At 46.4% G+C, this 13199-nt stretch overlaps 1 protein-coding gene across 3 annotated transcripts in view; it reads left to right on the top strand.

Annotated features, from left to right (window-relative positions):
• LOC140410690 (intersectin-2-like) overlaps positions 1-13199 on the top strand; it is a 377319-nt gene that overhangs the window by 340969 nt on the left and 23151 nt on the right. For all 3 annotated transcript variants that reach the window (XM_072499106.1, XM_072499104.1, XM_072499105.1), the window contains one exon: positions 1563-1746. In XM_072499106.1, coding sequence (XP_072355207.1) covers positions 1563-1746 — 184 coding nt within the window. The remainder of the gene's footprint in view (positions 1-1562; positions 1747-13199) is intronic.

Below are 13199 nucleotides of genomic sequence, written 5' to 3'. Positions count from 1 at the left end.
TAGTTCTCCCTCAATGCTCTCACCTTCTGACCTATTGCTCCCATGCCCGTCCTCTGAAGACATGGGTTCAAATCCCACCATGGCTAGTGGAATTTAAATTCAATTAATAAATCTGGAACTAAAAGCTTGTATCAGGGGCAGCACGGTGGTGCAGTGGTTAGCATTGCTGCCTCACGGAGCTCTGGTCCCAGGTTCTGGGTCACTGTCCGTGTAGAGTTTGCATTCTCCCCTTGTTTGCGTGGGTTCTCCCCCACAAACCAAAGATGTGCAGGTTAGGTAGATTGGCCACGCTAAATTGCCCCTTAATTGAAAAAAATGAATTGTGTACTCTAAATTTTTTAAAAAGCTCGTATCAGTAATGGTGTCCATGAATTGCTTGTCATAATACCAAACTATTGGTGCACTGAATCTGTCATCGTTTTCTGTCTAGACAGACAGCAAAGTGCTCTCTGAAATGGCCCAGTGAGCCACTCGGTCCTTTCAAATCCCTCCAGGACACACATCTTGACTTGGAACTATACTGCCATCCCTTCACTGTCATTGGATCAAAATCCTGGAGCTCACTTCCTAACAGCACTGTGGTTGTACCTACACCATATGGACTACTACAGTTCAAGAATGCAGCTCAACGTGATTAAGGATGGGTGATAAATGATAGCCTAGCCAGTGATGCCTAATAAATTGAAAAACGATTATATTCAAAAGCATCCAAAATGTGCCTATTAATGTCGTTGCGCCTCAAAGGCCTACAAACAGCACAATTAGCGAAAACTGAGAGTTTTTTGGGAAACTTTGTGGACAGGGCCAACTTCTAGCATGGTTTTTAAAGTAATGCTAAAGATTGTGGACGTGTTATAGCAGTGGAGTGTTTAAATTAGCCTCAGCCTGTTGGACTGAGTGAGCCAGGGCAGTGAGGGAAATCAACAAAGGTATTCTTCATCACTTTATAGTGTTGCAAGTTGCACCTGCATGAAGATTGAATAAGAACAGAATTTGGGCTTCAGGGTGACCTCACAGTGTAATAGCCTGATGGTCAAGCTGCACGAGGTCAGTGTTTAATCTCGCAGGACTTCCGCCTTGAGCTGCAGTTGGATTAGAACTTGCGTGAAGTGAGGAAGTAAACCATCAGTGGTCTTCATGGGAATTCGAGCCAACACTACATTTTTAAGTTCGACACAAAGGGCTTTAGTGCGGGGAGCTCTTTTGATATACGTGGATTGCGAAAAAGGGCTATCATGGATTCACAGTATATTCAATACCACATTTGCACTCAGTGCTGGAAAATACATCTCCAGAGTGAAGGATATCTGTGCTTTAGTAGCAATTTGCCACATTCCTCATTGTCGGACAGGATCAGAGATTTTTGGATCATACCGTTTAGAATATGGTCACCCCACCGCCTACATGTTATTTTGCATAAGATCCTCGGCTAGTCGTTCTGCTTCATCTAACGGCATTGAGTCATGATGGCATAGGAGGAAGCCATTCAACCTATTGAGTCTATGCCATGTTTACTTTGGTTTATCTGGCAAATGCATGACTTCCATTGTCCTTGGTTCTAGGGCTCTGCGTGTGAGGAAGAAGACTGGTGGGGAGAAGGTGGCAGTGCAGATGATAGGAGACATTCTGGCAGCAGAGCTATCACACATGCAGGCCTACATCCGATTTTGTAGCTGTCAGCTAAATGGAGCAGCTATACTTCAGCAGAAAACCGATGAAGAACCAGAATTTAAAGAATATCTTAAGGTGTGGAAAAATATTTTTTCTTTCTCCATGAAAAATCTTTGAAAATATTTTATGTAAATACATTTTTTATATCTATTCCTTTTTTTGTTTTACCAACCTATATTAAAGCTTAAATTTTGGTTGGGAGAGGAGATGTTGTGGGAGTATGCATACTTTCTTACCGATGATCAATTTGTGAAGTACAAAGCTGGACTCCTTTTTCTCCTCCCTGTTGCCAAGGATCCATCAATCCTAAACATTTCTAATTTGCGAACCAACCTGTCACGTGGCACCATATCATATGCTTTCTGAAAGGCCAAATATACAACATCCATAGCATTACCCTGTGTCACCTCATCAAAGAATTAAATTACATTTTTCCGACATGACCTTCCCTTGACAAAGGCATGTTGACAGTCTATTATTAACTTATTTTTCTCTAAATGTATTATCCCGTGTTATGACCTCCATCAAGCTGACAGGTCTGTAGTTTCCTGCATTATCCTTTGCCCCTTGCTTAAACAGCAGCATCACATTTGCAATCTTCCAGTCCCCCGGGACTAATCCTGTGTTCAGAGAGGCCTGGAAAATTTCTGTCAACAACTCCACAATTTGCTCCCTTACCTCTCTCCGAAATCTAGGATGCATCCCATCCGGCACTGGCGACTTCTCTACCTGGTGTGCTGCCAGATTTTTTAGCACCTCTTCTTTATCTAGGACTATACTGCTCAGTTGCTCAACACCCACCTTTTCAACTAGGCCATTGTCACCATCTTCTAGTTTGGTAAAGACAGAAGCAAAGTACTTATTTAATACCTCTGCCATACCTGCTGCCTCAGTGAGCAGCTTACCCTGCTTGTTGCTTATGGGCCCCACTCTATCTTTCACTACTCTTTTACTATTACAGGTTGAGAGTAAAAAGAGAAGAGAAATAATCTTTATTGTCACAAGTAGGCTTACATTAACACTGCAACGAAGTTACTGTGAAAAGCCCCTAGTCACCACACTCCGGCGCCTATTCGGGTACATTGAGGGAGAATTATGAATGTCCAATTCACCTCATAAGCACGTCTTTCGGGACTTGTGGGAGGAAACCCACACAGACACGGGGAGAACCGTGCAGACCCCGCATAAGCAGTGGCCCAAGACGGGAATCAAACCTGGGTCCCTGGAGCTGTGAAGCTACCGTGCTAACCACTGTGCTACCCTGCCGCCCTAGATATCCCTTATTCGAAATGCTTGGGGCTGAGAGTGTCTCGGATGCCCTGACATCCAAGAATATTATCCCCTTCCCTTCTCCCCCTTTTAATCGATTGGCCTCACCCCCTTCTCCACCTCCCCTCACCAGTCCCCCACCCTATTTTTGGCATTTCTTTGGGGGTTTCCTTTCTTGTGGCCTCATTCTAGGCCCCCTGATTTCTGTATTAGCCGAGGCATAGAGTTTAAGAGCAGGGAAGTTGTGCTGGAACTGTATAAAACGTTTGTTGGGCCACAGCTAGAGTATTGGGTGCATATGCTGCATGAAAAAACTCACAAGTTTTTTGTTTCTTCCCCTCCCAATCCTCCTAATGTCATCAACTATTTGCTGAGTATTGGTTCCTCAATATCATTTTTTTTTTTAAATCATGGGATGTGGGTATTACTGGCAGGGCCAGCATTGTTGTCCATCCATATTGCCCTGGAGAAGGTGACGCTGAGCCACCTTCATGAACCTCTGTAGTCCATTCTGTAGCAATTTGGTACAACTGTGAGTGGCTTGCTAGGCTATTTCAGAGACCTCTTCGGAGTTAATCACATTGATATGGGTCTGGAGGCCAGACCAGGTAGGAATGGGCTGATTTCCTTCCCTAAAGAATATTCGTGAAACAGATGAGTTTTTTAATGACCATCGATAGTGTCATGGATACCATTACTGAGACTAGCTTTCAATTCTAGATTTATTGATTAATTGAATTTAAATTCCATCAGCTGCCGTGGTGGGGGTTGAATCCATGTCCCCAGGGCAATACCAATATGTCACTAACTCCCCAATACCGATCTTCCAGTATCATGCTCAAGTAGACGTTATTTTTGCATAAGGACAGTACAGCCAAGCCAAATCCAGTCTTCATTCAAGGTCCATGCACATGCTTTCCACAGGTAGCTTGCTGATTTTCCACCATGTCCTTGTCTATTGCCCAGGAATGCTCATGCAATAGTCCACTGCACTGACTTGTGATCAGATAATTCAGCAAATGCACTATCAGACTATTTTAAACACAGGTATGTCTAATAGACCAAAGAGGTTTACAGAGAAAAAACATTCAGTCTATTGCATCTGTACCAGCTACAACAATCCAAAACTAATCTGTCCATTATGCTATCCCAGTACCTTAATTTCTAGTAGTTATCCAGTTTTGGATGCAAGGGTTTCTGCTTCTACCAGTTCCTGTACTAAATCATTTAATGCTTCAACAGTAATATCCCTAACCTCTTCCTTCCTTCTCTTCTGACCGGCTTGAAAGGATACTGGAGAGGGAGGGGGAGGATCCAGCTGTTGTGGTCCATGTCGGTACCAACAACATAGGCAAGTCTAGAAAAGAGGACCTGTTTAGAGATTATAAAGAGCTAGGATTCAAATTAAAAAACAGGTCCTCAAGGGTCATAATCTCCGGATTACTGCCCGAGCCAAGTGCAAATTGACATAGGGAGGCAAGAATAAGGGAAGTTAACACGTGGCTGAAAGAGTGGTGTGGGAAAGAGTGGTTCCTTTTCATGGGACACTGGCATCAGTTTTGGGACAGGGGGGACCTATACCGTTGGGATGGTCTCCACCTGAACCGAGCTGGGACCAGTGTTCTGGCGAAAAGAGTAAATAGGGTGGTCAATAGGACTTTAAACTAGAGATTGGGGGGGAAGGGAAAGTCAGGGAACCAAGAGGTGAAGTAATCAGTGGGAAGCGTAGCTGCTTAGGAATACAAAAAAGCACGAAAAGACAGAACTCAGGAGAGGTTACGATAGTCCCCATCCCACAAAATATGACAGTGTATGGAAAGGCTCAGTAAACCAAAGTCCACCACACTAAGAAAACAAAAAGGGACGGTCAATAATTAAAGGTGCTATATTTAAATGCGCGCAGTGTACGGAACAAGGTAGATGAGCTTGTGGCCCAGATTGTGACTGGCAGGTATGATGTGGTAGGCATCACAGAGACGTGGTTGCAGGGGGTTCAGGACTGGCATTTAAATATCCAGGGATTCACAACCTATAGAAAAGACAGAGAGGTGGGCAGAGGGGGCGGGGTTGCCTTGTTAATTAGGAATGAAATTAAATCAATAGCACTAAACGACATAGGGTTAGATGATGTGGAGTCTGTGTGGGTAGAGTTGAGGAACCACAAAGGCAAAAAAAACATAATGGGAGTTATGTACAGGCCTCCTAACAGTGGTCAGGACCAGGGGCACAAAATGCACCACGAAATAGAAAGTGCATGTCAGAAAGGCAAGGTCACAGTGATCATGGGGGACTTCAATATGCAGGTGGACTGGGTAAATAATGCTGCCAGTGGACCCAAGGAAAGGGAATTCATTGAATGTTTACAGGAGGGCTTTTTGGAACAGCTTGTGATGGAGCCCACGAGGGAACAGGCCATTCTGGACTTAGTGTTATGTAATGAGCCAGACTTGATTAAAGATCTTAAAGTAAGGGAACACTTAGGAGGCAGTGATCATAATACGGTAGAATTCAATCTCCAATTAGAAAGAAAGAAGGTAGAATCAGATGTAAAGGTGTTACAGTTAAATAAAGGTAACTACAGGGGCATGAGGGAGGAACGGTCGAAAATCGACTGGGAGCAGAGCCTAGTGGGAAAGACAGTAGAACAGCAATGGCAGGAGTTTCTGGGAGTAATTGAGGACACAGTACAGAGGTTCATCCCAAAGAAAAGAAAGGTTATCAGAGGGGGGATTAGGCAGCCATGGCTGACAAAGGAAGTTAGGGAATGCATCAAAGCAAAAGAGAAAGCCTATAATGTGGCAAAGAGTAGTGGGAAGTCAGAAGATTGGGAAGGCTACAAAAACAAACAGAAGATAACAAAGAGAGAAATAAGGAAAGAGAGGGTCAATTATGAAGGTAGGCTAGCCAGTAACATTAGGAATGATAGTAAAAGTTTATTTAAATACATTAAAAACAAACGGGAGGCAAAAGTAGACATTGGGCCGCTCTAAAATGACGCTGGTAATCTAGTGATGGGAGACGAGGAAATAGCTGAGGAACTAAATAAGTACTTTGCGTCAGTCTTCGCAGTAGAAGACATGAGTAATATCCCAACAATTCAGGAGAGTCGGGGCAGAGTTGAATATGGTAGCCATCACAAAGGAGAAAGTGCTAGAGAAACTAAGAGGTCTAAAAATTGATAAATCTCTGGGCCCAGATGGGCTACATCCTAGAGTTCTAAAGGAGATAGCTGAAGAAATAGTGGAGGCGTTAGTTATGATCTTTCAAAAGTCACTGGAGTCAGGGAAAGTCCCAGAAGATTGGAAAATCGCTGTTGTAACCCCCCTGTTCAAGAAGGGAACAAGGAAAAAGATGGAAAATTATAGGCCAATTAGCCTAACCTCGGTTGTTGGCAAGATTCTAGAATCCATCGTTAAGGATGAGATTTCTAAATTCTTGGAAGTGCAGGGTCGGATTAGGACAAGTCAGCATGGATTTAGTAAGGGGAGGTCGTGCCTGACAAACCTGTTAGAGTTCTTTGAAGAGATAACAAATAGGTTAGACCAAGGAGAGCCAATGGATGTTATCTATCTTGACTTCCAAAAGGCCTTTGATAAGGTGCCTCACGGGAGACTGCTGAGTAAAATAAGGGCCCATGGTATTCGAGGCAAGGTACTAACATGGATTGACGATTGGCTGTCAGGCAGAAGGCAGAGAGTTGGGATCAAAGGTTCTTTTTCGGAATGGCAACCGGTGACGAGTGGTGTCCCGCAGGGTTCAGTGTTGGGGCCACAGCTGTTCTCTTTATATATTAACGATCTAGATGACGGGACTGGAGGCATTCTGGCTAAGTTTGTCGATGATACAAAGATAGGTGGAGGGGCAGGTAGTATGGAGGAGGTGGGGAGGCTGCAGAAAGATTTAGACAGTTTAGGAGAGTGGTCCAAGAAATGGCTGATGAAATTCAACGTGGGCAAGTGCGAGGTCTTGCACTTTGGAAAAAAGAATAGAGGCATGGACTATTTTCTAAACGGTGACAAAATTCATAATGCTGAAGTGCAAAAGGACTTGGGAGTCCTAGTCCAGGATTCTCTAAAGGTAAACTTGCAGGTTGAGTGCTTAATTAAGAAAGCAAATGCAATGTTGTCATTTATCTCAAGAGGCTTGGAATATAAAAGCAGGGATGTACTTCTGAAGCTTTATAAAGCATTATTTAGGCCCCATTTAGAATACTGTGCGCAATCTTGGGCCCCACACCTCAGGAAGGACATACTGGCACTGGAGCGGGTCCAACGGAGATTCACACGGATGATCCCAGGAATGGTAGGCCTAACATACGATGAACGTCTGAGGATCCTGGGATTATATTCATTGGAGTTTAGGAGGTTGAGGGGAGATCTAATAGAAACTTACAAGATAATGAATGGCTTAGATAGGGTGGACATAGGGAAGTTGTTTCCATTAGCAGGGGAGACTAGGACCCGGGGGCACAGCCTTAGAATAAAAGGGAGTCACTTTAGAACAGAGATGAGGAGAAATTTCTTCAGCCAGAGAGTGGTGGGTCTATGGAATTCATTGCCACAGAGGGCGGTGGAGGCTGGGACGTTGAGTGTCTTTAAGACAGAAGTTGATAAATTCTTGATTTCTCGAGGAATTAAGGGCTATGGAGAGAGAGCGGGTAAATGGAGTTGAAGTCAGCCATGATTGAATGGTGGAGTGGACTCGATGGACCGAATGGCCTTCCGCTCCTAGGTCTTATGGTCTTAGTATAATAATAATCTTTATTGTCACAAGTAGGCTTGCATTAACACTGCAATGAAGTTACTGTGAAAATCCCCTAGTTGCCACATTCCAGTGCCTGTTCGGGTACACAGAGGGAGAGCTCAGAATATCTCATTCACCTAACAGCACGCTTTCGGGACTTGTAGGAAGAAACCGGAGCACCTGGAGGAAACCCATGCAGACACAGGGAGAAAGTGCCGACTCCACACAGACAGTGACCCAAGCCGGGAATCGAACCTGGGACCCTGGAGCTGTGAAGCAACAGTGCTGCCTAGTGTGCTGCCCGATTCTGTATGATGGCCCCATGTCGCTGCTTCTCCAAAGAAAAAATGTTGTATTCCTCTTCATCCTATCAAACACTTCATAATTTAAAAGACAATCAATTTAATTTAATCAGCTTTCGCTGCTCCAATAGAAATAGGCCCAGTTTCTCAAGTCTCTCCTCTAAGCAACAACTTTGCATCCCTGGCACCATCATGAACAACCCATACTGTACAATATATCTTTAATATCCTTGCACAGGGCATCATCATGGTGCAGAAGGATAAATATTATATAGCATGTACCAATGGATCTTCTTCTGTCTATTATTTCTGCATATTCTATAATGAGGCACCCAAAACTCCAGACATACTGTGATTTAACTAGAGTTGCATGTGCATTTATCATAATTTCTGTGACAACTTACTCTGTTTAAATTTATAAAAAACGAAAATGATATTGACCTTTTTTTTAAAGTATATTTTATTAAAGTTTTTTGATCAAACAAAAATTTCCCATTTTACAACTTTGTAATAATATATACATTGATCGTTTTTTAAATAAATAATATGCTAACTAACGGCAACTGCCAACAACAAAATAAGAAACAACAGAAATAATAACTAAAATATTAACTTTGAGAAATCAAATATAAATAACTAATATATAAACACACACATAAAACCCCTGAAGACCCCAATGAGCCCTTCCCCCCGCTCCCCCCCTGGGTTGCTGCTGCTACCTTTCCTATTTTCCCTTATCGCTCTGCGAGATAGTCGAGGAACGGTTGCCACCGCCCGGTGAACCCCTGAGCCGAACCTCTTAATGCATATTTTATCCACTCCAGTTTTATAAACCCTGCCATGTCGTTGATCCAGGCCTCCACACCCGGGGGCTTAGCTTCTTTCCACATAAGTAGAATCCTTCGCCAGGCTACTAGGGACGCAAAGGCCAACACGTCGGCCTCTCTTGCCTCCTGCACTCCCGGCTCATCTGCAACCCCAAATATAGCCAACCCCCAGCTTGGTTTGACCCGGACCCCCACCACCTTCGAGATCACTTTTGCCACACCCACCCAGAACCCATGCAATACCGGACATGACCAAAACATGTGGGTGTGGTTCGCCGGGCTTCCCGCGCATCTCCCGCACCTATCCTCCACTCCAAAAAATCTACTCAGCCTTGCTCCCGTCATATGCGCCCTGTGTAGAACCTTGAATTCTATCAGGCTGAGCCTGGCACACGAGGACGAAGAGTTTACCCTACTTAGGGCATCCGCCCACAGCCCCTCCTCAATCTCTTCCCCCAGCTCCTCCTCCTATTTTCCCTTCAGCTCCTCTACCATCGTCTCCCCCTCGTCTCTCATTTCCCTATATATATCTGACACCCTACCATCACCCACCCATGCCCCCGAAATCACTCTGTCCTGGATCTCTTGCACCGGGAGCTGCGGAAATTCCCTCACCTGTTGCCTCACAAATGCCCTCACTTGCATATAGCGAAATGCATTCCCAGGTGGCAACCCATATTTTTCTGTCAGTGCTCCCAGACTCGCGAAAGTCCCGTCTAAGAACAAGTCCTTCAATTCCTGCTCGCTGCCAAGATTTAAATCCCCCATCAACCTTCCCGGGACGAACCTATGGTTGTTCCTTATCGGGGACCACACTGAGGCACCCGTCACTCCCTTATGTCGTCTCCACTGCCCCCAGATTTTTAGAGTTGCCACCACCACTGGGTTTGTGGTGTATTTTTTCGGGGAGAACGGTAACGGCGCCGTCGCCGGTGCTTTTAAGCTAGTTCCCCTACAGGACGCCATCTCCAGTCTTTTCCACGCCGCTCCTTCCCCTTCCCTCATCCACTTACATATCATTGACACGTTGGCGGCCCAATAATAATCAGTTAGACTCGGCAGTGCCAGTCCCCCTCTGTCCCTACTGCGCTGCAGGAACCCCCTCTTTACTCTTGGGGTCTTTCCAGCCCACACAAAGCTCATATTACTCTTGTCCACCTTCTTAAAAAAGGCCTTTGTAATCAGTACAGGGAGGCACTGGAACACAAAAAGAAACCTCGGAAGGACCACCATTTTAACCGCCTGCACCCTGCCCGCCAATGACAGGGGCGCCATGTCCCACCTCCTAAAGTCCTCTTCCATCTGCTCTACCAGTCGTGCCAAGTTAAGCTTATGCAAGGTTCCCCAGTTCCTGGCCACCTGGATCCCTAAATACCGCAGATATCTTGTTACTCTCCTCAACGGTAAATCGTCTATTCCCCTGCCCTGTTCCCCGGGGTGCATCACAAACAGTTCATTCTTCCCCATATTCAATTTATATCGTGAAAATTCTCCAAACTCCCTGAGTGTCTGCATTATCTCAGGCATCCCCTCCACTGGGTCCGCAACATACAACAAATCATCCGCGTATAATGACACCCGATGCTCTTCTCCTCCTCTAAGTACCCCCCTCCACTTCCTAGAGCCCCTCAGCGCTATGGCCAATGGCTCAATTGCCAACGCAAACAGTAACGGGGACATCCCTGTCTTGTACCCCTATATAGTCGGAAGTGGTCAGATCGTTGCCTATTTGTAATCACACTTGCCACCGGGGCCCTGTACAGGAGCTGAACCCATCTAATGAACCCCTCTCCAAATCCAAATCTCCTCAGTACTTCCCACAGGTAGTCCCACTCCACTCTATTAAATGCTTTCTCTGCATCCATCGCCACCACTATCTCCACCTCTCCCTCCGGTGGGGGCATCATCATCACCCCCAACAGCCTCCGCATATTAGCATTCAATTGCCTCCTTTTAACAAACCCCGTTTGATCATCATGCACCACCCCAGGGACACAGTCCTCTATCCTCATCGCCATCACCTTGGCCAGAAGCTTGGCATCTACATTCAAGAGGGAACTAGGCCTGTATGACCCGCACTGCAGCGGGTCTTTGTCTCTTTTCAGGATCAGCGATATCTTCGCCTCCGACATCGTCGGGGATAGTGTCCCCCTTTCCCTAGCCTCATTAAAGGTTCTCGTCAGAAGTGGGGCCAGCAGGTCCACGTATTTCCTATAGAACACCACCGGGAACCCATCCGGTCCCGGGGCCTTCCCTGCCTGCATGTTCCCAATTGCTTTTACCACCTCCTCTACCTCAATCTGCGCTCCCAGTCCTGTCATCTCCTGTTCCTCAACCTTCGGGAACTCCAGCTGGTCTAGGAAACGCATCATTCCCTCTTTCCCTTCCGGGGGTTGAGCTTTATATAGCCTCTCGTAAAATACCTTAAACACCCCGTTCACCCTCTCCGCATCCCGTTCCATCTTTCCCTCCTCGTCTCTAACCCCTCCGATCTCTCTTGCCGCCCCCCTCTTTCTAAGTTGTTGGGCCAGCAGCCGGCTCGCCTTCTCTCCATATTCATACTGCACTCCCTGTGCCTTCCTCCATTGTGCCTCTGCCTTACCCGTGGTCAACAAGTCAAAGTCCGTGTGCAATCTCCGTCTTTCCCTGTATAGCTCTTCATCTGGAGCCTCCGCATATTGCCTATCCACCCTCAAAATCTCCCCCAACAATCTCTCCCTTTCTTTACCCTCTTGTTTCCCCTTATGGGCCCTTATGGAGATCAGCTCCACTCTAGCCACCGCCTTCAGCGCCTCCCAGACCACTCCCACCTGGACCTCTCCGTCATCATTGATCTCTAGGTACCTTTCAGTACATCCTCTCACCCTTACACATACCCCCTCGTCCGCCAACAGTCCCATATTTAATCTCCAGAGTGGGCGCTGCTCCTTTTCTCTCCTACTTCCAGATCTACCCAATGTGGGGCATGATCTGAAATGGCTATAGCCGAATACTCCGTTCCTGCCACCTTCGGGATCAGCGCCCTTCCCAGGACAAAGAAGTCTATCCGGGAGTACACTTTGTGGATATGGGAGAAGAAGGAAAACTCTTTACTCCTTGGACTAGTAAATCTCCAGGGATCCACTCCTCCCATCTGCTCCATAAAGCCCTTAAGCACCTTGGCCGCTTCCGGCCTCCTCCCAGTCCTAGATCTGGACCGGTCCAGCCCTGGGTCCAGCACCGTGTTGAAGTCCCCCCCCATTACCAACTTTCCCATCTCCAGGTCCGATTGAAACTCGCCCTCCTTCTCGCCACCTCCGCACTCCAATCCTGATACACGCGGATCACCGCGTTCTCCCACCTGCTGCTCCATGTCTTTTTCACCCATCTCAGGACCATCTCCCTGTCCTTGTAGCGGTGGAACCTCACCACTATTGCTCGAGGTATTTCTCCTGCCTTTGGTCTTCTCACGAGGACTCGGTACGCTCCCTCCACTTCCAGGGGGCTCGTCGGGGCCTCAGCTCCCATTAAGGTATGGAGCATCGTGCTCACATACGCCCCAACGTCCGCTCCCTCTGCCCCTTCGGGAAGACCCAAGATTCTTAAGTTCTTCCTCCTCGAGCTATTTTCCAGGGCTTCCAGTCTCTCCATACACCTCTTATGCAGTGCCTCGTGCGTCTCCGTCTTCACCACCAAGCCCTGTATCTCGTCCTCATTTTCGGCAGCTTTTGCCTTCACTCCACGGAGCTCCATCTCTTGGGTCTTCTGCGCCTCCTTTAACCCCTCAATCGCCTGCAGCATCGGCGCCAGCACCTCCTTCTTGAGCTCCTCCACACATCGCCGGAGGAACTCCTGCTGTTCCAGGCCCCATACCAACTGGCCGCCATCTTGCTTCTCACTTCCCTTCTTTGCCGCTGCTCCAGAGGATCCTCCGCAATCTGGCCACTATTATCTCTTCTGTCCATTCACATCCGGGGGGACTCCCTTCTATGTCGCCTCACAGTGGGTTTAGCCTTCGAAAATTGCCGTTGGGGCTCCCGATAAGAGCCCAAAAGTCCGTTAAAACGGGAGGTGCCGAAACGTGCGACTTAGTTGGTCATCGCCGCACCCGGAAGTCGATATTGACCTTTTAATTGTTGTATCTATCTACACTTGCACTTTTGTGGAATTGTATATTGTGGTTCAAGTTTCTACATTCATCCATACCTGTTAGTCTTTCAAATTGAACGTTTAATCGTATTCATTTGAATTCTTCCTAAAATAATAACCTCTCTGTGTCGCCCTAAAGTTTTTTATAGTCCTTCCTGTATGCTAAACCTCCTACCTTTTGAGATTGCATTCCCTCCACCAAAGCCCAAATTATCTCTATATGCCAATGAAAAGGTTGGTCTGTTAATAGGATTTAGTT

Source organism: Scyliorhinus torazame, chromosome 4, assembly GCF_047496885.1.
Source record: "Scyliorhinus torazame isolate Kashiwa2021f chromosome 4, sScyTor2.1, whole genome shotgun sequence".
Lineage (NCBI taxonomy): Eukaryota > Metazoa > Chordata > Chondrichthyes > Carcharhiniformes > Scyliorhinidae > Scyliorhinus > Scyliorhinus torazame.
This window is presented reverse-complemented; position numbering and strand designations above follow the sequence as displayed.